Genomic DNA, 25,022 nt, shown 5'->3' with positions numbered 1-25,022 from the left:
AATGAAAATAATTATTTTCACTATAGACTAAAATAGCTTATTGTACTGTATAGGCTAGTCAGTGTATAATCACACTTTAACAAGGGATTTGCTTGAGTTACATTTTTGGTACTTTCAAATACTTTCTTGTCCTTGATCTGTGCTAGGTTATGTTACAGGGATGTTCTTAATTGCGTTGTTCAAATTAAAGGGTTAATTCACCCAAAAAATCTGTCATTAATTACTCACCCTAATGTTGTTCCATCCAAACCCACAAGACCTTCGTTCATATTCGTTACATTATTTTGATAATTGGCCAAAAAATAAATCTGTTAAATCTGATTCTGTTGCATAGAGCTGAATGAAGAATAATATATTGATATATAAATGAAAATATTGACACTTCAAAAAGTTCATAAAGAGATCGTAAACCTAATCCATATGAATTTAGACACGAAAGAAGACACGATCTCTTTATATGATGAACCAATTTTATTTAGGCTTTTATTCACATATAAACTTTGATCTGCGAACTTCAGAACCTCAACCAAACCTTCTTGGCCCACGAGAACAAACCTTAAGCTCATTGGTTCTTGTGGAAGCTCAAACATGATGTATAACACACGAGAATGAACCTCATGCTTGAGCTTCCGTTAACCATATCTGATGTGTGCGTTGATAAATGTTTGAATGTGAATAAAAGCCTAAATTAAATCTGTTCGTCATATACTGTAAAGCGATCGTGTCTTTTTGGAAAATTTGGAATAAACCACTCAATTCATATGGATTAGTTTTACAATCTCTTTATGAATTTTTTGAAGTGTCAAAGTTTCAGTTGTGTAGCACACCAGTCTATGGAGGCACATAAAGCTCTCAGATTTCATCAAAAATACCTTCATTTGTGTTCATAAGATGAGCAAAAGTCTTGGGGGTTTTGGAACGACATGAGCAATTTATGACATCATTTTCATTTTTTGGGTAAACCTTTACCAACATTGGTAGCTCAGGGACAGCCCCTTAAAAGTGTACACACGTGACCTTGGTTACTAGCCCACATATTATATTGGTTACTGGCCCACATTTTATATATACAGCGGGGGAAATAAGTATTGAACACATCATCATTTTTCTCAGTAAATATATTTCCAAAGGTGCTATTGACATGATATTTTCACCAGATGTTGGTAACAACCCAAGTAAGCCATACATACAAAGAAACAAACAAAAATAAGTTCAGAAATTAAGTTATGTGTAATCATGTGAAATGACACAGGGAAAAAGTATTGAACACATGAAAAAAGGGAGGCGCAAAAAGGCATTGAAAGCCAAGACAAATGCTGAAAACTTACAGTAATTAAAAAGCAATCCAGCCCCCTGTCAGTGGAAATTAATAACAGCTGGTTCAGTCCCAAATGATGGCCTACAAAAAGGTCTCATTGCCAAGGTGTCACACAAGACACATCTCATGATGGGTAAAAGCAAAGAGCAGGGCTCCAGACTAACTTTTTTTATTAGGAGCGCTGTAGCCCCTGACTTAAAATTTTAGGAGCGCAAGCAGAAAATTTAGGGGCACACCTTAAATCACCTTGCAATGCAATTATTCACATTTTCCCCCAAAATAACTGTATTACTGACAAATGCTTTGATAATAAATAGCCTTAACGTACAGAAATTACAATGTGCAGTTTTATTTTAAGTTCACAGGGCTCCAGACTAACATTTGAGGGCAGCGGCACTAAGTTGTACTGAAAGTATTTGGTAGCACTGTGGGATGACAAAGCACTGAGCTTAATTTGAGGTGTATAGATAAAGTTAACTTTAATTATTATCATTCATAATGTCTTAATATTAATTCAAAAGCAAAATGAGTGACAAAATAGATATTAGGGAGTGAAAATAGCCAGTAAGCATCCTCTGCAGCTATGTTTACAATAGTAATTTAATCTTTATCTTTTTTTTTTTTTTTTATAAGTGTGAGTTTTCCTACTTCTTGAAACTTCTAGTTTTATAAATAGGTACAATCTTTAAAGGATGAACAAAAAATGTTTTGGTCAACACATTAAAAATAACATTTAAATATGATAATATAGTTTTGAAGTGCTGGAAAAATATGTGTAGGCTACTGTTATAACCACAGTATACCATAGTTACAGTTAGTGTTACTACAGTAAATCCAAGGTGATTGTTGCTGATCTGTGGACCTAAAGCCTTCTATAACTTGTTCGCTCATTGCACATGTTTCTCCTGGTTTCCACGTCAGCGCTGTTTGATCTGATATGGTTTATAACAGAGAATTCTGCGTCAAATCTGAATGTTTCTCACTGGATCTCGCAGCAATGTTATTAATTCTGTCGCGAACTCAATGGATTTCTTCATTGGATCTCCACGATGTAACTGTTTCACGTGATCGCGACTGGCCCGCGACTGGCGAGAGGAGCTCTGTGCTGTCTATTATTGGTTCGAACTATTAAATGGTCTGTGAAGCAGAATGAGTACTGAGTAGCGCAGTTTTTTCCACTTTCATTTTGTTTTTATTTATTAACATGTCACGGCATACTCTATGCTTGAGGCTGAGATTGAGTGTTTAAACTGCGAAGTGCCGGCACTGTCTGCAAACTTCGTTTTCCCCGCAGTTCTGGGGTAGCGACTGCAACATTCGCAGCTCATGGAGTTCATCTCCTTACAGTACCTCAACCAGCTGAATTCTCGTAGCCAGTCTTCCTGAAAATAGTGGGTTCAGGCCTTTATCACCTTACAAACCTCTGACTCTGAATCATCATCATCCGACTGTGTCTGTCCGTGACATTGATATTTGTCTCCGTCTCCTTCCCACGGACGTTTACGCGCGCTCGATTATCTCTAGGACCCTCCCCCTCCACACATTAGCCAGTTACAGTGGCCATTCCCTATTCTTCTCACACTCATTGGCCTGCCACACATTCCAGATTCATTGACGCGCCCCTTCCACGTTTAACGTGAAAAAATAAAAAAATTAATTACTGGTCGCACATGTGCGACTGGGTGTAAAATTCAGTCGCACACTCTCAAATTTTGGTCGCAAAATGCGACCATTTGGTCGCAGTCTGGAGCCCTGAAGAGCTGTCTCAAGACCTTCGCAACCTAATTGTTGCAAAACATAATGATGGCATTGGTTATAGGCGCCATTCTAAGCTTCTGAATGGTCCAGTGAGCACTTTTGGGGCCATAATACAGAAGTGGAAAGACAATCATTTCACCATAAATTTGCCTCGACCAGTGCTCCTCGCAAGATTTCTGATAGAACAGTGAAAAGAATAATCAGAAGAGTTGTCCAAGAGCCAAGGATCACTTGTGGAGAGCTTCAAAAAGACCTGCGGATAGCAGGTACTGTTGTCTCAAAGAAAACAGTAAGTAATGCACTCCACCGCCATGCCCTGTATGCACGCAAGACTCCATTACTGAAAAAAAAGCATGTTGAAGCTCATTTAAAGTTTGCTGCACAACATTTGGAAAAGCCAGTGAAATACTGGGAGAATATAGTGTGGTCACATGAGAGCAAAATTGAACTGTTTGGATGCCATAATACACACCATATTTGGAGGAGAAAGGGCAGTGCACATTACCCTAAAAACACCATACAACTTGGTGTTGGCTCTTGGACAACTCTTCTGATTATTCTTTTCACTCTTCTATCAGAAATCTTGCGAGGAGCACTGGTCGAGGCAAATTTATGGTGAAATTATTGTCTTTCCACTTCCGTATTATGGCCCCAAAAGTGCTCACTGGACCATTCAGAAGCTTAGAATGGCGCCTATAACCAATGCCATCATTTTGTTTTGCAACAATTAGGTTGCGAAGGTCTTGAGACAGCTCTTCGCTTTTACCCATCATGAGATGTGTCTTGTGTGACACCTTGGCCATGAGACCTTTTTGTAGGCCATCATTTGGGACTGAACCAGCTGTTATTAATTTCCACTGACAGGGGGCTGGATTGCTTTTTAATTACTGTAAGTTTTCAGCAGTTGCCTTGGCTTTCAATGCCTTTTTGCGCCTCCCTTTCTTCATGTGTTCAATACTTTTTCCCTGTGTCATTTCACATTATTACACATAACTTAATTTCTGAACTTATTTTTGTTTGTTTCTTTGTATGTATGGCTTACTTGGGTTGTTACCAACATCTGGTGAAAATTTCATGTCAATAGCACCTTTGGAAATATATTTACTGAGAAAAATGATGACGTGTTCAATACTTATTTCCCCCGCTGTAACTAAGCTGAGAGGAACCGTTTGATCTCTAAAGAAGAACAGAGTGGTATTCTTCTACATGGAGAATATCACAAAACCCTTTCGAGAAATGGAAATTTGACCCCAAAACCAAAGGGGAGGGAAAATTAAATGAAAATTTTATTTTGCATAAAGAAAATGTAATCTACTAAGACCGCATCACCCAACGGTTCTATGTATCACTACACAACAACCCTTGCAACTTAAACATATGTTTGATCTCACTGATATTGTTCATTGAAGCTTATAGAGTAGATTATTGTGAGAGATCGAGTAAGCGAGTTCACCTGCATTTATGGTAGATATAACATTTTCCTTCAGGTCAGTCCTGTATTCATAATAAAATAATCCGTTTGAATGTCTGCTGCGATATCTTGACCTTTTAACAGTTAAAGGGTTTTCCCATGGCCTAGTCATTTGCATCTTGCTTTTCAGTGTTCACAAGTTTGAGTCCTTTCAATGCAAGTCTTCATAACTGACTGACTCACTCATAAAGACTCCCGCTTGACGTCATGCCTAACAATGGCCTTCAGCTGTGACTTATTCACAATACAGCACAGCCTGTCGTACCTTATTGCTTATATATATATGTACTTGTATACAAATGTATATACATTTTATTCACGTTCCAGTAATGAAAATTGTGGGGTAAAATGTGCTTAGTTTATATATACACACAAGCAAGATTACTGATTCATGTTTAAGAAATACAAATGTTATTCATTGAAGTGTATTTATGTTGTCTTTACTTTCTATAGCCTTGTCAGACTTTGTACCAGGTCTTCCATGATGCAATCACCAGGTTAATTCAGTATGGTGTGCTTACTGTAGCTGAGGTGAGCTTTGTCAACTCCTTTGTCTTGTTGCTTTTTTTTTTATTTAAAGCTACAGTACTTAATGGAAAAATGCCAGCACAGACCATATAATGTTTGAATGATGCTGTGAGATTTCTGTAAATTCCTTGAGTATCCACGTTGATGGCTTATTTCTAACCTTTTTTTTTTTGTTAAATTTGAGACTTAATCTTTTGCTATTGGCTTATTCTAATTACCAATTCATGACTGACTTTATCAGTCAGTGAAAGTACATGTACCAGATAGGTTTTCTTTTTTGGGAAATACAACACATCCAATAATATTAGTTCATAATATTAATAGTATTTGTGAGTCAATCATTAATTAACAATAAGAATTCAATAATTGACTGAAATTCATCTTTGTGTTCAGGAGGACCAGGAGGAGTTGAGCCCGTCTGAAGAGCCTTGGCCCAAGAAGTTTCCAGAGGCTCTTTCTTGGCGAAGTGATGAAGAAGATGAAGACAGTGACTTTGGAGATGAACAGAGAGACCGTTACCTAAAGGTAAATATAATACTGCAGGGGCCTAAACATTGTTAGAAATAACATGCGTAACACCCAGAATAAGAAGAGTGAAATGAAAGTTAATTGTTTGGCTAGAGTAACATCACAAAACCATGAAAACCATGATCTTAAGTTTGCTAAAAAATCAATAAAAAAATCAGCTCCTTAATTCTTTTAAAATAAATAAATAATAAAAATCTCACGCAAATCAAGAGATTAGTAGTTTAAAGGGAAATTTCTTACCTGGAAGAGTTGCTTAAAGGCACAGTGTGTAAGTTTCGCCGCTAGAGGTCGTTTATTCAAATCAATAACGAAGGTGTAGCTTGATTTCTTAAATTCACATTGGAATGAAACAGCCACAAGTGCTTAATTACTACTTATACAGGTCGCTTTATTTGACGAATTAAAGGGATACTTCACCTCTGGAAAGATGAATGTGTATTTAAAATAGGTCATTTATGTAGAAGAAATGTGAAGAAATTTTTGAATTCGGAGCTTTCTAGTCTGAGAAAAGCCAGAAAATGTATTTTTGGCTTATGTGGATGAAAGACAACAACTCCCAGAATGCACTTGCTTCGCTGCCCTAGGAGGCCACGGCTACCGGTTAGAGAGCGCAGTTGAAAACAACAAGAAGGTTAGGCTACTAAATTAGTGAGTCTCCGTGACGAGTTTGCCCGTGATTTCGAGATAAAGTACCTTTTGCGTTCTACAGTCGCCATTCATCAGGTTTACTGTGGCGAGCAGGAAGAGGCTGACGGCCGCGGGAGAACGGCGCGAGGCCGGTGGCGTCATTACTGAGACGCGCCGGGTCTCGCATCTCTCACGGAGGAGCGGGAATTTTCTTAGCAATGGTAAAACGCACATCAACCGATCACTTGTTTAAGCGTTCATGTAAACACTACATTCAGATTCACCAATCGGAATGAATTCAGTTAGATTGAAAGGTGTGCATGTAAACAATGAATGGCGACCGCAGAAAGCAAAAGCTGAATCCCGGACATTTTGAACGATCTCGCCCGCCGGACAAGTCCGGGAAAAGGAGGATGGTACCCCCTACTATTCAGCTTTCTCCTACTATTCAGCTTTCTCCACAGAACAAGAGCCTGCTAGCTTAGCTTCCAAAGCTGACACTGTGTGTACATTATGTGAGTGAGATCCCACCCTCTATGGGCGGGCTGAAAACATGCAGAACAACACCATCTACTGGCTGTAGTCTTTACCCTCTGGCCAGAAAATCCTCCGATGACGCAAAATGACGATTTTTGCGTCATCGGAGGATTTTTTCTAGACAAAAAAATACATAAATCTCTCGTCTCAGGGGGATATGAGGGTGGAAAGCATGGTAATTCGAAAATACTACAGGTTTTCTACTAATACAAAGCTTAATGCTAAATCCTGAAGTATCCCTTTAAAATTGTGGGATAATGCAGCGCTGTTTTACTTGGCCAAACAATCAAAGTAAAAATACATTAGAGTGTGTTGAACGTTATGTTATAACATTACTCTGTGCTTTCACTCTGGCTGGTATGAGACATTTATTGCAATCTAGATCGAAATTGGAATATTATCTTAATAAAAGCTGGATGACTTGTGTTGCTAAATGGCATGTAGTTAATTTTAAAATATATTGTATGGTGGAGAAAATGCTGGATTACCATTGCTACAAATAAAGCTCTTTTTGATTATGCTTTGTTAGCCAGTTGACAGCATGGTACAAGCATGTTACTCGCGGTAAATCAAGAAAATGAGATTCAAACAATAAGACTAAACGTGTTGGGCTTTATAAGAATGATTTCGTTTTCTGTCGATAAAGATATCTTAACAGTGGATAACATGTCTAATCAAACGCATAATATTAAAGCGTCTTTAGTGTTTCCATGGTTTCTACGGAAGTTAAACCAGAAATAAGAGTAAGGCGGATGTGACATCAGACATCCGCCACTGTGACACGGGTCGTTACACTGGTTAAAAAAGCTGATTTCTCTGGATTTAAACATTCTAAACATGTAGAATGAATGTGATCATTCTCCACATTGAAGATACCAAAGTATGACGATTTATGAAAGTGTCTATATTTCAGGTATTTAAAAAATGTCCCCTGTAGAACAGTGCACCACTATAAAAAAAAAAGTTGATGCATGGTTTCATAACTCTTTTGAAATCCCCTCATTAAACATTTTAGAAGAAATATATGCCATTACATATTATTAAACCCCACTGTGCTGTTTTTTATTTTATGTTAGGTGAGCCCATCTGCTGAGCACCAGGAATTTTATACTTTTCTGCAGAGGATTCTCACTCCAGTGCTGGAGGCCTACAGTTGTGCTGCTATCTTTGTACACAACCTGAGTTCGCCCATGTCAGAGAGAGAGTACACATATCAGCTTTTCAAGTATCTGCTAACGCGCACAGAGAGAGGAGTGGCTGCATATGGTAAGCCACTTTCAGTTCCAGTGTGCTCTACTTGTTTCTCCACTACCACCGTAGAGGAAATTAAAGACATTTCCCCCCCACTTAAATCTTTCCATGCCTTGGTATCAATCATTTTTATAAATGCTATTTTTAAACATTTTCTTGTCGTTCTCTTTTCTTGCATCATGGTTCCAATCTGATTGTTTGTTAAGCTCTTTGTGCTAGAATCTTGTATGAAGGGTGCTCTATAAAATGAATGTATTAATATCGATGACATTGATGGGAATGTATTTGTTTGTATGTTTTTAGGAGAGAGTGCCACACACTGCCTCGTAAAGAACACAGTGAGAACATTTAAAGAGCTGGGGGTGAGAGAGCCGTCCTCTAGCATTTACTGCTTACTCACAGATCTAAACCACTGACATGCAAAATATTAAAACTGGACTCAATGTGCCATGTTGACGCTCTTATTGCATGCCTATTTAATGCGTTTGAATGGTAGATCATCAGTGAATAACACAAAGCTATCGTATGACTTCAAAAACTGCAAAAGTATGAACTACTGTTATCATGCTATGTGGTTTTTGAAGAGTAACATGATACATACATCTTTTGTGTTCCATGGGTGAAAAAAAAAAAGTGAGGGTCAGTAAATGATTTTGAACTAATAACCCTTTAATGTTGCTCTTGCAAAGCAATACTGCATTTAAATTCATTAATTTATCTTTAAATGTTTTAAAAGCCATTTTCTGTATTTAAAATGTTGTGAATGTAGGCCTGTTTTGCAAAACAATGTAGACCTTCAATATTCTTTAATTTTTTCTTCACTTTAATCAATATTTAACAAACCTGAAAGTGAAAATTAAAACCGAGAAACATTTATTTTCCCCCACCCACTAAGTTTTTTGTTATTCAATGTTTAATATATAGATATTACAAATGTTTTTGTTAATTAAAATAAAGCTGAAATAAAATAATATTCAATGAAAATTAGAAATTAAAATTGTAATAATTTTAAATATATTTGAATGTAAAATTTAAATGACTAAAACTAAAATCAGGCTAAATAGAAATATTGAAATATAAAAATGACAAGCACATAAAATGACTAAAACTATAGTTAAAACTGAAAATATAAAAAGAAAGCTGATTCAGAATATTAATAAATACTACAATAGTTTATAAGGAATGCTAAAATAACACGCACAGCTTTTAAAATGATTGACTTTATTATGATTTACTTTTTTTATATATATAAACATTTAACTCAATTTTTGATTTCAAGTTGAATTTTAAAACAGTACAATTTTAAGATTAGTCATTTATCAGTTTATCAGATGTGGTGTATATCTAAAAGACAGAAATGAGAGATTAAAAGACAGAAAGAAAAAGACAAAGAAAGAGAGAACCAATTTAAAACTTGCACTTGCTATTCTTTTCCTGTCCTATTCTCCCCCACCCCCCACCCCTGTCTGAAGTACTTCTTGTGCAAGCAGTTAACTAATCATGCTATTTGTGATTCACAGGTGCTTAAAGAAAGACGAGAAGGTGGTGTGTGCAGTCTGGAGCTGAGCAGTTCTTTCTTACCTCAGGCCAACAGGAACAAACTCCTGCAGTACATTCTGGGTTTCAGTCTGCTGTGACATCAACGCAGCTGTGCTGCTCTCCACCCCACTCAAGGGCTTTTTACTGGCTTATCATGACTGTCAAAGGTGCTACTCTAAGGAAAGCTTTACCTGGAAGTGCCTTCACCAAACGCCTCATACTAGACTTATAAGTTTGTCTTCCCTTCACTATAAAACCACTTATGCAGTCTTCAATACACTAGTAGTTCTGTCAGCCCTCTCGTTTACTAGAAGCTTCCACACACACACAATACTGTACCAGTTCTGCCAGTGAAAGCCCTTGTTTTTGAGCTAAATCAGGGGTCTTTATAGCTCTGAATGTTAATATGGACTCAGACAGTTTGGTTTTAGTTTTTAACTTAGATCAGTACATGAATGTCACCTTCAGTTTTAGCAAATTTCCATCATCGGGATGACGGCTAGTGTATGGAAATTAAAAAAAGGGCATTTAATTTTTCTTTTTAACCACTTGTTCTGTCAGAGCATGTAAAGAAATTGTCATTCTCTGTACTTTATCTTAAGGCAGAGAACAGAACGTCTATGTATAGTATCTGTTAATAACAACCACGAGAAAAGGAAATAGTGACTCATTCTGCAAATCGTGCAGCAAACCTCGATAGTTACTGAGAAATCTGAGCCATGAAATCGTGTCGGTTAGGTCATGTTTACTCACAATGGACGTCCATGACAGATAGTTAGTTACAGCTATGATATTGTGTAATACAACAAACAGTAGATTCATGTAATGGTTTTAGCAGGCCTGGAGGATCTTGAGGCCATCGACTAGGCGGGGAACGTTACTGGAAACAGAGCTTGAATGCTTCTACTTGGCTGACCATCACTAGATCTAATTTGTAATATTTGGAGGAGGTTCTGTTGCTGCCAAGAATTTTTATTCCCTCCTCAGTTACTGGTATATTTTATTTTGGAGTTAAGATCCTCGGCAGCAAGTCTACTGTAGCGTGTGTGCATGTGTGCAATATGTCTGTAGTATGTGAATTAAACTGTATTTATGCCACAGATCTGTCTCAAAGCACAAAATAACCATAATTCAGATAAAGGCATGTTGCCTTAATAACCACTTACTCAACAAGTGCAATATCTTGTTGGCTGTTGTATGAATCGAAAGGTAAACGCTGAGGATACCCTGTACGGTCCCAAAACTACAATTGTAATACAGTCTTTATTAGCTGCTGTTTCAAAACCCGTTTCTGCTGATTTATCATTTCCAGCTTAGTTTGTCATGTGTTTCGCATTATCCCGAATATGATCGCATGCTTGTTTTGACAAGTCGTTGAAGAGAACTCCTTTGTGCGTCAGCCTGTAGATGTTGCTACGCAATGGACCTGTTTTTACTGTGAAAGAATGTAGTTGGCAGACATACACGCATTACGTAGGCTACTGGGAGACTTTGAAATAAGATCCGGGGTTCCCATGCTCATGGAAAAATCTGGAAGACGTGTCAAGGTATTTCAAGGCTGTGAGTTCCAGGGCTAGGAAAATCGTGGAATTTTACATCAGTGCATATAAATTAATTAAATTAAATGTAAATGCTCGGTTGTAACATGTAAAAATCATTATCCAGTAATCCTCAACTACAGGAAAAATCAGGGAAACTGGTCAAAAGTTGTGAAAATCCTGATAACAGAATAGAATATAGAAGCTAATGTGTCACGTGAGAACTGCTCAAAATGCTGAATATATAATGGGTTTGAAGCGATATTGAAAATGTTTTTGAGATAATTGAATAAAAGCTGTGAAGGTTAGTTACATTTTAAAATGAAAAAGCATATTGTTTATTATACGCAAGGCATTTTTGGACAAAATAGTTGCTCTGTCTGTCAGTATGGCCTCAAACAATAAAGTTAAAATGGCAATACAACGGCTCTTCTGAATGGAATAATAGCTTACTACTTATTAAATATTGCGCAGTATATATTGGATACTAACTACCTATTAATCATTTGGATTTATTCCACATTTTAAAACTGACCATCAGATTGCATAATAAATAAAAAAAAATATTTTCAATTTTTAATCATTGTAAAGGCAGTCTAATCAAATAAACCCAGAAATGTAAAAAAAAAAAAAATCACAGCTGATATTATTTACCATTCATTTGAAACGTATTGTAAATGCATTGCATTGTGAGATGTAGTGCTCCACGCCATAAGCTCTCCTATATGATGCTCAATAGGTCATCTGGCTATTCTATGCATACTATAGTGCAGCAATAGTAGGCCCAACAGTAGTAGTAGGCCGAACAGTGCTATTCTGAATATAGCCAATGTTTTTGAGTCAAGGGAGGCAGAATAGATCAAGTATGTGATTCCTAACTCTTCTCTACGGTGTGTGAATGTGTTCAATTAGCACTGAAGATTGTATTTTTGAAACTGAAATGACTATAAACAGCCACATGCATTAATCTCTCCCAGACAGCAATAAGACATTTATCACAAGTCCCCCGTCCATTAACGCTTGTTGTCATATTACTCTGTCTCAACCCAACTGGATTGTTGGTAATTGCTCAATTTATCAAGAGATCCCATTTGTGCTGTGAACAATATAGATTTGAGGTGTTATTTTTAACCAGACCCAGTCACATTTAATGTTCTGATATCAAATAATGTGTTTGTTTTCCTCAACATTTTTAAATCAGCTTTGTATATAATTTAGTTTCTATCCCACAGTTGTCTTGTGGGATAGGTGAGTTTACTAAATCAAACTCTGTTTGGTTGTCTTTTGGTTAACCTCTGGCGATTCTTAACAAAACGCTGTAAATCTGCAGACAGAATGCTGTTTATGAATGCCTTTATTCTGTTCAACAGTTTTGTAATTTGGCATGTTTTCTGAGTGATGTGTCATTTAGTGCAAGGTTTCCCAAACTGGGGTTTATGAGTTGTCCAAAAGCTAATGAAATCATATAAATGTAAAAAAAATAAAAGAAAGCATTTAAAAATAAGAACAGAATTTCAAATAAAAAAAAAGAAAATGTTTGGGAATCCCTGTTTTAGTGCATAATGTTGGAGGGGAACAATAACATTGAGGTCATACTCATTTTTCTGTGAAGCATTTTCATGCACTGTTATGCACTATGAAATAAATTAATGTTAACAAATAGTAAACTTCATTTTCTGTCTGAGTAAAGTTATTTTGGATGATTTAATGCACAGACTTCACCATAACTAAATGTTGTCATCACACAATACTGTGCGGTGTAGATGCCTTTTTTTTTTTTTTTTTTTTTTTTACATCTGACAGAAATTTCACATCTAAAGGCTATTCTTCATTTTCAGCGTTCCACTCCGTCTCGCGCACAGTTGAGTGCGCTTCAAAGTATACTCTTTTGTCCGTGAGTGCGGAAAGACGCGTTCGGCGCGTGTGCACTGTCTAGTGGACTTTGTTTTCAAGTGCCCAAGTCGCTCGCACGTGCGCTGCTCTGACTAGTACATCGTCCTCGCGTACACAAAAAATGGGCTGCGCGCGACCCACCTGATAACGGCTTGGCGACATCACGCGGACAGTAAAGCCTGTTTTATACTTCTGCGTCGGACCTACGCCGAAGCCTCTACGCTGTAGGCAACGCGTTGGTTTTCATTTATACTTCTGCGTCGTTGTCCGCGTCTACGCGCAATTACTCTTGCAGAGGGAGCATGTGAAACCCGAGGGAGGGGTTCTAGCAGACCAATCATAACGCTTGTGTCAGCGTAGAGTTGATGCGTTGTTACATTTTTGGAGAGGTGCACGTCAGGGTACGCCGAAAGGCCTCATTATACTTCTGCGTCGGACCTACGCCGGAGCCTATACGCCGTAGGCAACGTGTTGGTTTTAATTTATACTTCTGTGTCGTTGTCCGCGTTGACGCGCACCTAGGGAGCACGTGAAACCCCGAGGGAGGAGTTCTGGCAGACCAATCACCGCGCTTGTGTCCGCGTAGAATTGACACGTTGTTACATTTTTGGAGAGGTGCACGTCAGGGTACGCCGTACGCGCGCTACACACAGCCTACGACGTAGCTACGGCGTTAGTTCGACGCAGAAGTATAAAACAGGCTGAAGGGTACGCGCGCTACACACAGCCTACGACATAGCTGCGGCGTTAGTTCGACGCAGAAGTATAAAACAGGCTTTAAGCGGACCAACGTGGAACGCGGATGGCCAAAATGTACTTAGGAATTTATTGTCATATATTATTAAACCACAATATCCATACAAGAATACCATTTATAGTCCTCATATACTCATACTTCAATTATTGTCATTATTATCCCAGTCTCGCTCGTTTCTCAATATCAGTGCTGCGTAAAAGGTTTAAGCCAGCATAAACTGATGCTGGATTTAGTGGTCTCGTTAAGTCTCCCAGACTGACGTGCTGGTAAACTCCTAAAAACCCTCCAAGACCAGCCAGGCTAGGAGACCAACTAAGACCTGCAAGCTAATTTAAGCTTTTTTTTTTTTTCTTCCAGCAATGAAAGATAAACATGAAACGTTAGGCATCTTTATATAAAATGGAGGGCATTAAGGAGAGATGGACGAGAACTCTGCCCCCCACGATGACAACAATTTAAGGAGACCACTAAAGAAGAGGGCCTCGTAGAGAGCACATCCACAATGAAGAACCAAAGCAGAGGTCTGAGTGTTATTCTACCAAATAACACGAAACTAAACATGACTGTTGTTGGGATGAGTGTGTGAAAATGCCCTGACTGACAGTCTGGTAAACCCCTAAAAACCCTCTAAAATCAGCAAGGCTAGGAGACAGCGCTGCGGCCGGTTGCATAAACATAGCCATAATGTTCTAGTATGACCAGCAGTTAGTCAGAGGCAGTCAGTCTTAGTTTTCGGTATCAAAGCTCATCTACGTTTTTATGTAACTGATTTAAAAAAGCTATGAACCGTCTTAAAGAAAATAAATTGAAATAAATCTAACTTGTAAGACTAGAGGTTTATGCAACCGGCTGCTGGGAAATGTTAAGAAATGTAAACTAGTTTAAAAGATTCTTCTTTTTTTTTTCTTCCCCAGCAATGAATATAAACATGTAGACTCCTTTATATAAAAGGGAGGGCATTAAGGAGATATACGAGAACTGCCCACGACGACAACAATTTAAGAGACCACTAATGAAGAGGACCTCGTAGAGAGCACATCCACAATGAAGAACCAAAGCAGAGGTCTCAGTGTTATTCTGCCAAATAACACGAAACTAAACCTGACTGTTGGGGTGAGTGTGTGAAAATGTTTTTATACTTTATCACAGAGATATTGAGATGAACATGGAGTGTCGATTTAAGAGTTGCAGCCTCTTTTGTGTTTGTTAGAAAGTTTTTGCATGTGTCATTTATGTTGGATCTTGTTTAGCTTTTTCCATAAAACTGCTCATGTTGTCTTTGTAATGAACATTAATTCAGATTTCAGTTATTCAAGTTACAGGCCTGCTTAAAAAACTGCCTAAACTTTTTATGTGGTTAATTTATGCTAGCCTATATGTAGTATGTCTTATTTTTTAGCATGTCTGTATTACAGCTTAAGGACAGAGGCCAAGATGTGATCAGCCAGCTTTCTGAGCTACTCGTAGTCTCAGATCTTCATCTCTTTGGTCTGATTGTTGTAAAGGGTATGTGGTTTCCTTCTGTTTGTTTGTGTATGTGAAACTGCTAACTGAGCCTTTTTTTTTTTTTTTTTGAATGATTTGACTAAATGCTGAGCTAGACAAAAATCAAGGATGAAGGGAGTGACAGTTCTGTTTGTCTAAACCATATATTGGCTCATAATTTTATTTCCATTGTACCAGACAATCAACCGCTTTTCCTAGATCTGGAGCAAAAATTGTCCTTGTACCTCCCAAAGTCCTGGAGAAAGAATAGATCAAAGGTAATCAAGCACAAATAAATACTTTAATGCATTCTTCATTGTCATATGATCCTTCAGAAATAATTTCCTTGAAATCCACCACTGAGTGTTACAATACATGCGGGGTAAATACTGAAATGACTAGTTCTGTATTTACAAACCCAATGGGAGAATGTTCAGCTCGTGAGTGGCTGGTAATTTTCTGGTTTGGGTGACATCACTATTGATGAGTAATAATGACTGTTCTAGAGTTAATATTCTGGTAAATTAGGGAGTTATTATCTAAAGACCATATCTGTTCTCGGTATGATGCATGTAGACGATTTTGTAGTAATATTTAATGTCGATATACAATGGTTACATATTGTTAAAACCAATAGTGGTATTGATATCTTCGTAAAACTGGCGATTCAGAACAGTGCCAAGGAAAACTAACTTTACCATGCTCCAAGAGCCCTTTAGTGGTCGAGAGCATTTCCATTGTGTTGTGGCTTGATTTCGCTGTGTTGTGAACTTATATTTGCTTTTTAAATTTCGTTGTGTTGTGCACTACTGGGCCACCGTACACTAGAGATGGTACATGCATCCTTGTGCAGATTTTTATTCATTCATGTATTTACTTTCATAGGAGGAAGTAGTTCTCTCACTGAAAGTGCAGTACTTTGTAGAAAATGCTCAACTAATTGTGTAAGTACTTTTTTTTTCCGCCGTTGATGTGAGATGTTTGTTTTCCTTATCCATCATTTTGCCCTTCTACTTCTAGGATATTGTTTTCAGTGATATGTAATGCCACCTTACTTTGTGTCACTTTGCATTAATACATTTCTCAAAACATTAGCACAAAAATGTTATTTATACATCGTTCACGGAACTTTTTTTTTCTTGAAATGTTTTAAATTGTACAGATTGTTACAGAATGTTGAAGGAATGTTCAAAAGTAACGTTCCCATGTTTGCAGAATGATAAAATGGAATTAACTTTCATTTCTTCAATTTCATTTAAGTTTAATGTTTGCATAACCAAGAACAAAAAAGTTTTTAAAGCATTTAAAAAACTGGCCAGTAAGTGTTCATCCTGAAATATTACGTAAAAGTTATTCTCATGTTTACCTTATAAAAAATGTAAAGATTAAAGTAAAGTAAAGATTTTACTGCAAAAAAGCACGTTCGACGACCTGAAGTAAAAAAAAAAAAAAAATAATACTAAAAGGCCCTTTACTTGCTAAAAAAGTATAAACTATCAATTAGAAGACAGAAAGCATGTACTAGATTGTGTAAAACAGGTTTTCAGTTTTGATCATGTTGATAATTAGAAGCCTTAGACATTTGCATATCAAATATGTTGCAGTAGGCTTTATAGGGTTAATATCCCACTAATTAAGCAGCTACTCACCAAATAAATGAATAATAAATACATGCATGCATACATAACTACATGTACATGAAGTACTGGTTTCACTTTACAATAAATAAAAATTCTTGGTTAATGTTAATTTCTACATGTACAACGTACATTTTAACTTTTCAAAATGTACAAATTAAAATTACATTCTTAACAGTTAATGTATTATGAGCAAAGATGAATAAACAATAAAGAATACTCTCTCTATCAACCAGCATTAATGCTGTAAATGTTGGTTTATGATACCTATGCATTAACCACTGTTTAACTGTGTAAAACTGTTTTAAGTGTCTGTTTTAAACTGCTTGTTTCATTCTCAAAGAAACAATGAAGCCCGTCAGCTGTATTATGCCGAACTTAAAGGGAGAGTTTTGAGATCCGAGTGCTTTGAGAAAGAAGGGTTATACTTTCAGCTGGCTGCATACGCCCTGCAAGCTGACCTGGGAGACTACGAAGAACCAAACTTTGCATACTTCAGCCCACAGGGCTTTTTCCCTTTTTGGGTGAGGGTGTTTAAATTTGCTGGTTTCAATTTGTGGGGCTGGAAAAAACTTGCTCACCCATTCTTATTGTGCACAAACTGTTGTTAAGACTAATGATGTTTTCATTGTGACACTGACAGATCGTACAGAAGCGCGGGAATGATTATATCCTGAAGCACATCCCAACCCTGCATAGGGAGCTGAAGGGAATGTCGTCCAGCGAGGCTGCCTTACATTTCATGCAAGAAGCGTTGACCTTGAGTGATGTGCCCATCACCACCTATAGAATGTTCAAAGTTAGTGACTTTTTTTAACACAAATCCACTGTTCAAGTCAAGTCAAGTCACCTTTATTTATATAGCGCTTTTTACAATGCAGATTGTATCAAAGCAGCTTCACAGTGATAACTAGAAAATAATACAACAAAGTTTGTTTCTAGAAGAAAATTGCGTCATCGTCCATCTTAAGTAAGGCAGATCAATAATATTGTTGAATATTAAATGTCCCCAACTAAGCAAGCCAAAAGCCAAGGCAACAGTGGCAAGGAACCAAAACTCCATCAGGAGACAGAATGGAGTAAAAACCTTGGGAGAACCCAGGCTCAGTCGGGGGCCAGTTCTCCTCTGGCCAACGAGCGAACAGTGTATGATTATGATCCAGGCAGCATTACAGGTCAGAAGTCAGATTGGTCGTGTCGATGAGGCCTTCACAGGGCTGATGAGGTTGGGATGCGTCATGGATGGGTCCAGGTGCAGGTCCACCATCTGATCTGGATACGGCCGGGATCCAGCTGACTTTAGTAAACAGGGAGGGACTGGTTGACACTTCAGGACTGCGTTGTCATCATGTCCAGGCGCAGGTCCTTCGTCAGATCTGGATACGGCCTGTGTCCAATGGACTGCGGTAAACTTCGGATAAACAGAGAGACTAATATTAGCGTAGACGCCATCCATATTATGATGTAACAAGTACATCAGGATTTATGGGGAGTGTTCCCGGTTCCGGCTGATCTAAACTATGCAGCCTAACATTGAATTATAAAAGTTATGTGTATGCTAGGTCAAAGAGATGTGTTTTTAGTCTAGATTTGAACTGACAGAGTGTGTCTGCTTCCCGGACAATGTTAGGAAGATTGTTCCAAAGTTTTGGTGCTAAATAGGAAAAGGATCTACCACCTGCAGTCGATTTTGATATTCTAGGTATTATCAACTGGCCGGAATTTTGAGATCGCAATAGACGTGAAGGACTATAATGCGTTAAGAGCTCGCTCAAGTACTGTGGAGCTAAACCATTTAGTGCTTAGTAAGTGATCAGCAATATTTTAAAATTTATAAAAGTTCAGAAGTGTTGTAATAATCGAGGCCAGACTAGACTGGAGTCTTGAGTCCAAGACCACATTTTCAAGTGCACTCGGACTTGACTAGTCATAGAAAATATGGTCATGGACTCAAGACTTGACAGTCTTGTCTGAACTTACTACAACTCTGGTATTCAGTCAAACTAGAGTTGTGCGCCACTCAGAACTGAACTGAAAATGCTTTATAGATTTCTGAACTTCTTGAATTGAGGTATGCAAACAGAAAACAGAATTGAAATTAAGGAAATAGTATTATACTGATTTGATCTGAATTCAAAGGAATTCATTTAAATTTATACTTTATACTTTAAATTTATACTCAGCAATTAAGCTGATTAAATCAAATATTATGCCTCGTTTGGCATTTGCCTTTTGCAGTAGAATTTCTATTTCAGAATTACTGAAGTTCTTTTTTCGTTTGGTGATCGGTTGACCACCACCATTCTCCAACTTTTCTTGCATACGACCCTGAAGTGTCATGTCCTTATATGGGAATTTGCAGGGCGTTTTCTTATGCTAATTAGGAACTACTGGCACGCACTTTCAATTACGAAGACGTGGGATTCATCAATCCTAAGAACACAGGTGCGAACAAATCTGTTGAACATGTCATGAATCCGACGTAGACTTTTCTTAGGAAGTTTATTAAGTACAAAGTTAAGAAAATTCTTAGGAAGATATTGGTAAATGAGGCTCATTGTGTTTATAATTGCGTTCTTGCTAACTATTTTAACCCACACTAAATAAAGTCAAAGAGTTGTTGGAAGTTAAATGGTGGTGACCTTGAGGTCTACTTCTGGCAATTGTATTTAGGCTTCATAAATTCATAAAAGTTATGTTTGTTTGTGAAGATTATCTTGAGAAACAAAGCTTTTGTTGGACTCAGAGCTTTTTTTCTGAAATGATCCAAAAGGTAATAGAAAATGTAGGTTGGTCTACAGAAATACACGCTCTATTGAAAAGCAGCCAATTCTTCCGTTCTGAATTTTGCCCAACCCTGATTCAAACATGATGTTACTGATGTTTATCATGTTTCACTGATAAGATCCTCTGTTTCTGTCAGTTTCAGACACACTCTCTCTTTCTTTCCATTTCTGCCCCTTATCTCTGTTCCTACTGTCTCAGGAAAAGAATAAAGCACATGGTTGTATCCTCATTGGTTTGGCTTCTGGAGGACTGCAAATCTCTGATGTAAGTCTAAATTCAAAGCCAGTTACATTCAGTGGTGAAGGTATTGCGTTACAAGTAACACGAGTTACGTAATCAGATTACTTTTTTCAAGTAACTGTAAAGTAATGCATTATTTTAAATTAAATTAACACAAGAAACTTTGTTTTCCCATTAATTGACTGACACTTTAATTTAACTTTCCCCAACACTGGATACATCTTTCATGCCACCCATATGGAACTGGACAGACTAATCATATTCTACCCATAAATGTTAAGTTTTCTATAAAACCAGCATCAACCACTATAAACTAACCTAGAACAGAATAGAAATTCATTCATGTGAGTCTAATCCAGTCTTTTCTGTAGGGTTGATTAACAATTCTTCATAGCATACATGCACACAAAGCATACAGATGTGTGTCTTGTTTTTACTCTCCAGACGCTGAATGGAAAACAACAGTTTCTATATGACATGCCATGGTCAGACATTCATTCCATTACGTTTCAGGTAATCATTACATTGTTACTGTTTACAAATTCAACAATCACTTGTGACATTAGAACATCCTTCCGGGGAACCACGTCTTCAGTATGTTCTACAGTATACGACTGTTTTGCAGTTTAAGAATGACTTGTGTTCTTGGTTGCACTACAGGGCAGGAAGTTTGTCATTAGTGCTGATGGCTTACGTGAGCAAAAGATGGTGTTCTATAGTTCTTCTGTCCTTCATGCCATAAACCTGCTCCAGCACATAAGCAACAGTCACCGGCTGCATCTGAACACAAAGCCCTTGGTCACGCGGCTCAAAGAAAAAAACGGTCAGTCCAAAAAAACAACAAAGCTGTGGAAGAGAGTGGTGCAGAGCAAAAAGATTCAGCATCTGTTGTGGTCGACTGTCTACTAAACTTCCTGTTTTCCCATCTACACATTTAACAAAACAATATTAACAACTGCTGTAAAAGCAATGATGATGATTTGTGCATGTAAATAGTGATAATCTACACAACTATACTGTAAATTGTTAACTTTATTATGATTCCTTTGTTTATTTGAATATTTTTCATAATTAGACATATTTTTTCCACACACTGGTTTTGAATGTGAGTCCTGCCTATGTTCAGATAGAGGGACACACAGAGAGATGTACATCACAGATGGAGCTGATCTGGACATGGATGACAGTGAAGATGAGCTTCCTCCATTGAAATTCCTCTTAGACCAGAAGCGAACCTCTGGCACCACTGAATGTACAAATGTCAAAGGTAAAGAATGAGACTGATGTAGCTTCCCTATTGAGAGCAGAACCACATGGACTTAAGAGTATGTTTAGAAGCTGGACAAAACAATATGGGAGTGGTTTGATTGCGGCGCCATTTGTATGTCTGATGTGAGAAGCCAAAATGTGAAACCATAGAATATATCCTAAATATGCTTATTTTGTACAATGCATGTTGTATCCATGTATCAATATTTACTTGATATTTCACAAACCATTAAAATTAGTTATTTACATGGGAGCATAAAATATAATAAGAATCTAGATGTCACCTCACCTCGGAAGGAGCACAGTAACCACTGCTGTATGCCTCGCTCGCAAAAAAACAAAACAAAAAAACAAATGCCAAATGTTTTTTTAAAACAAAAAAGCTTCTTGAATTGCACAACTTAAAAAAAAAAAGCATTTTAATGCTTTGTATTTTTAGGGCCTGCATTTTTATGGACTGAAAATGGTTGTATATTTAAGCTGCGAATATTTCAATTCAAAACATTTCACACACATTTTTCATTTTTTTTAAAATTCAACAATCCATATTCACCTTTCAGATTTCACTTCCAAAATATTAATTATGTTTAAAAATACAACCCATAATATTCGACAGTCAAATTACGGTCCATTTCATTTCGCTCCCACAAATTCAGTGGTTCAAATTCGACAGAAAATTCAACATTTCACATCCGGGAACTGCAGGAATAGCAGTAGTACTGATTTAGTGTGCTCACCAGCAGGTGGTGTAAGCACTTGTTGACAAAGTCCAAATAAAGCTAATATAAAATAATAAAATAAAATGGACCGAAAATTCCCTGTTGAATATTATAGGTTGTATTTTTAAACAGAATGAATATTTTGAAAATGAAATCAAGGTGAATATGGATTATTGAATTTTAAACAATGAAAATGTGTGTGAAATGTTTTGAATTGAAATATTCACAGCTTAAATATAGGCTACAACCATGTTGAATTTCAGCCCATTAAAATGCAAGTATGGTTAATGCAATGCATTTTTTTTATTTTTTTTTTTTATTAGTGCAATTCAACAAGCTTTTTTGTTTCAAAAACATTTGGCATTATTTTACTTTCATTTTACTTGCACATATGTGAAAGTCAGCTTGAAATCCCCCTTGTCCTGCACTCACAAACACACCCTCTTTCCACCATTTTTGCCAATTATTTATAGACCTTATATCACAATGTCGCAGTGACTCATAATGATGACAATGACAATGATTCATTCAGCCACAGTTTTTTTTTTTTTTTTTTTTGGTTTTTAGGTTTTTCTTAATCCCAAATGAGATTTAAATCTTAAAGTAATGGTAATTAATACAATTAAAGTTCCTCTAGTTTCTGATGCAGTTTTGCTTCTCAAATAATTTATCTTGATATAAGGATGCTTAAAAATGTAGTGGAAAATACGACACAAAAATACATACTAATTAGGACCACTTGACCTTGAATAACGGTCACTACTGTTTGTGACTTCAAGATGAATGTTTTTTATTAATGTTTTACGATTTATTAATGTCATTATCTGTGCTATATTTGCAGATAGTGATGTTTCAATGGGCCCTTGTGGCTTAGAGATGAGTGTTGATGAGCCAGAAGAAATGTCTGTAGATGACCCTGAAGACGTCCTGCGTTTAGTTGAGCTGGTGGAGGGTGTATCTGTGGATGGTCCTTTACTTCTGCCAGTTTCTTACTGGAAAGGTGAGACCAGGATGTGGTATTATGACACGTGAATGTAGCTTCTTAAATGTCACGTACACCGTTTCAGTAGGGTCAGTAAAGTAAAAAAAAAATTTTTTTACAAAAAAATATTTAAAAAGTTTTATTCAGTAAGGATGCATTAAAATTATATTAAATACATTTATAATGTTACAAAAGATTTAAGAGGATTTTTAAAGGGTAGGCTAGTCTTTAGGGTAGTCTTCTGATGCACATGTTTCACAGCTTAGTGTAAGAAGTAAAATGTATTTCCTGTCTTCTATCATCTGCAGGTCACATTTAGGTATTTGCTTATGATCAGTGTATCCAGGAAGTGGCATCAAGAGCAACGAAAAGGCATACAGCTTTGGAGACAAGCTATGAATGAATTTTCACTATGCACCATTTTAAAAAAAAAACTGCACATTGTTATATGCCTAATTTGTAAAATACACAAACCAATTATTTGCAAAGCATGTTGAAATCATTTTAAATGCAGGCTCAACTTATACATTGTGTACCTAGCACATATTGTATAACTTTACCAGTGTGCATATAACTATAAGTATTGCAAAACCTTTGGGGGAAATTAGACCTTAAATATATTTTAAAGAGTGACCTTTTGTTAGGGAATTCCCAAGAATTCCAAATCCTGTGGTGTCACAGTTTATATTCTGAGTTGTCAGTGGTTGCACTGTGCAAAAAAATTCTTAAACTGCACTTTTTTTATATATAGTTACCACCATCAAAGTGGAGCTCAATGCAAGTTCATTTTAAGGAAGTAAGAGGTTAAGGGGGGCGGATTACTCTTGTAAGGTAGGCTGGCTTAATGTGCTTTCTTAGTGGGCTTGTCAAACCTTTCATTCTTTCACGATGGCTCCTTGCACCTTTGTAGTGGTGAGTGATTGTGTTTATCTTATCTTTCTTTGCATGCTCTGTTTATCACTTATTTATTAACTCCCAAAGGGGTTGAGTTGTCATTTTATAGGCTTAATCTAAGTTTGAATTATAATATGGTAGTTCATGTTGCGATGAAAGCTTTGATTACATCTTCACACGATGTATGGAAATGATGTGCATAATGCTCTTACCCGCAATCTAAGCATTGACTTATGTTGAGTCAGAGTGCATGTGAGGTACAGTACTTGAATGATAACCAAATGCTGTGGTTTATGTTTGACTAAATGTGGTGTAATGATGCTTTGTATCTGGCTATTATCTTTTAGTTAGACAGTTAAATATAGCCTAGTTTCATGTTTTGGCTATAAAGTCAGTTTAGAAGAAATAGTTGTGGTTTGGATAAGATAAAACGCACATTATCCGGTGTAATCTTGGAGCAGAAATTGTGTAGAATGCATTCAGACACTTAACAAATTCTTAGTTTTTTTCCTAAAACGAATCTGGGTCTTAGCCAGGATATGAATGTCCTCATTTCCAAATAATTACAGAAGTCCCATGAGTTTATAAGTTTCATCTCTTACGGGAAACGGGGGCATCTTTAACTATGCTGCGTGGAGACTTAAAGTTCACCAAATGGAATGTTTCTAAAGGGTTAGTCCACCCAAAAATGATCACCCTCATGTTGATCCAAACATGAATCCATTTCTTTCTTCTGTTGAACACAAAAGACGAAGATATTTTTAAGAACTTTGGGGTGTAAACCACACTGGACCCCGGTGAAGTTCATTGTATGGACAAGAACTACTGAAACTATCTTTGGTTTTGTATTTGGAACGCAATGAGGGTGACTCAGCTATGATTATTTAATTATTTCGTAGAAATCAATGACACTGCTGTAGAAGTGATTTGGGGTGTTAACCAAAATACAGTCAGTGCTATCTTTCATCTTCTCATTCTCGCTCACTTTAAATCTAGATGTGCCGTGGTTACTGTGTGTCTAGCGAAATGATGTTGAGCGTGGCGAGTCTTTGATTGGGTGTTGTTTCGATACCATATTTATCTTTTTATCTTAGATTTGTAGGAATTAGACATCTCTTGTCAGCCATGTGGCATGTCCTGACATGCCCACTACCACTGTTCCTTATGATGCTAATAATGCTAAACACATTTAGCAATTGTGCTAGCAAGCAAATAATGGATGCTCTACAGTAAAAGTATAAATAAAAGATGAGTAAGAAATTGG

The 25,022-nt window shown here is 37.0% G+C and overlaps 2 protein-coding genes across 7 annotated transcripts in view; both read left to right on the top strand.

Moving 5' to 3' along the window:
- Positions 1–12,766, top strand: part of gpam (glycerol-3-phosphate acyltransferase, mitochondrial) — a 35,262-nt gene extending 22,496 nt beyond the window's left edge. For all 6 annotated transcript variants that reach the window (XM_081393476.1, XM_081393474.1, XM_081393478.1 and 3 more), the window contains 5 exons: positions 5,001–5,078; positions 5,469–5,600; positions 7,844–8,033; positions 8,322–8,380; positions 9,539–12,766. In XM_081393476.1, coding sequence (XP_081249602.1) covers positions 5,001–5,078; positions 5,469–5,600; positions 7,844–8,033; positions 8,322–8,380; positions 9,539–9,655 — 576 coding nt within the window. In that variant the 3' untranslated portion in view covers positions 9,656–12,766. The remainder of the gene's footprint in view (positions 1–5,000; positions 5,079–5,468; positions 5,601–7,843; positions 8,034–8,321; positions 8,381–9,538) is intronic.
- Positions 12,767–14,632: 1,866 nt separating this feature from the next.
- LOC308706772 (FERM domain-containing protein 6) lies at positions 14,633–25,022 on the top strand. The gene is made up of 12 exons (XM_081392602.1): positions 14,633–14,858; positions 15,161–15,251; positions 15,429–15,508; positions 16,116–16,174; positions 17,211–17,391; positions 17,511–17,666; positions 19,853–19,918; positions 20,339–20,407; positions 20,555–20,717; positions 21,021–21,161; positions 22,724–22,882; positions 23,173–25,022. Exons 1-12 carry the CDS (start codon positions 14,790–14,792, stop codon positions 23,181–23,183), a joined length of 1,245 nt encoding a protein of 414 aa, XP_081248728.1. The 5' UTR covers positions 14,633–14,789; the 3' UTR covers positions 23,184–25,022.

The sequence above is a fragment of the Scardinius erythrophthalmus genome (genome assembly GCF_964197995.2).
Source record: "Scardinius erythrophthalmus genome assembly, chromosome: 18".
Classification (NCBI taxonomy): domain Eukaryota; kingdom Metazoa; phylum Chordata; class Actinopteri; order Cypriniformes; family Leuciscidae; genus Scardinius; species Scardinius erythrophthalmus.
The sequence above is the reverse complement of the archived record's forward strand: the minus strand, read 5'-3'. Positions and strand labels throughout refer to the sequence as shown.

Coding starts and splice junctions, on each gene's coding strand:
- LOC308706772 (XM_081392602.1), top strand. CDS start 14,790: ATGAAGAACCAAAGCAGAGGTCTCAGTGTTATTCTGCCAAATAACACG. Junction 15,509..16,115: donor GGAGAAAGAATAGATCAAAG/GTAATCAAGCAC, acceptor TTACTTTCATAG/GAGGAAGTAGTTCTCTCACT. Junction 17,392..17,510: donor AGGGCTTTTTCCCTTTTTGG/GTGAGGGTGTTT, acceptor TGACACTGACAG/ATCGTACAGAAGCGCGGGAA.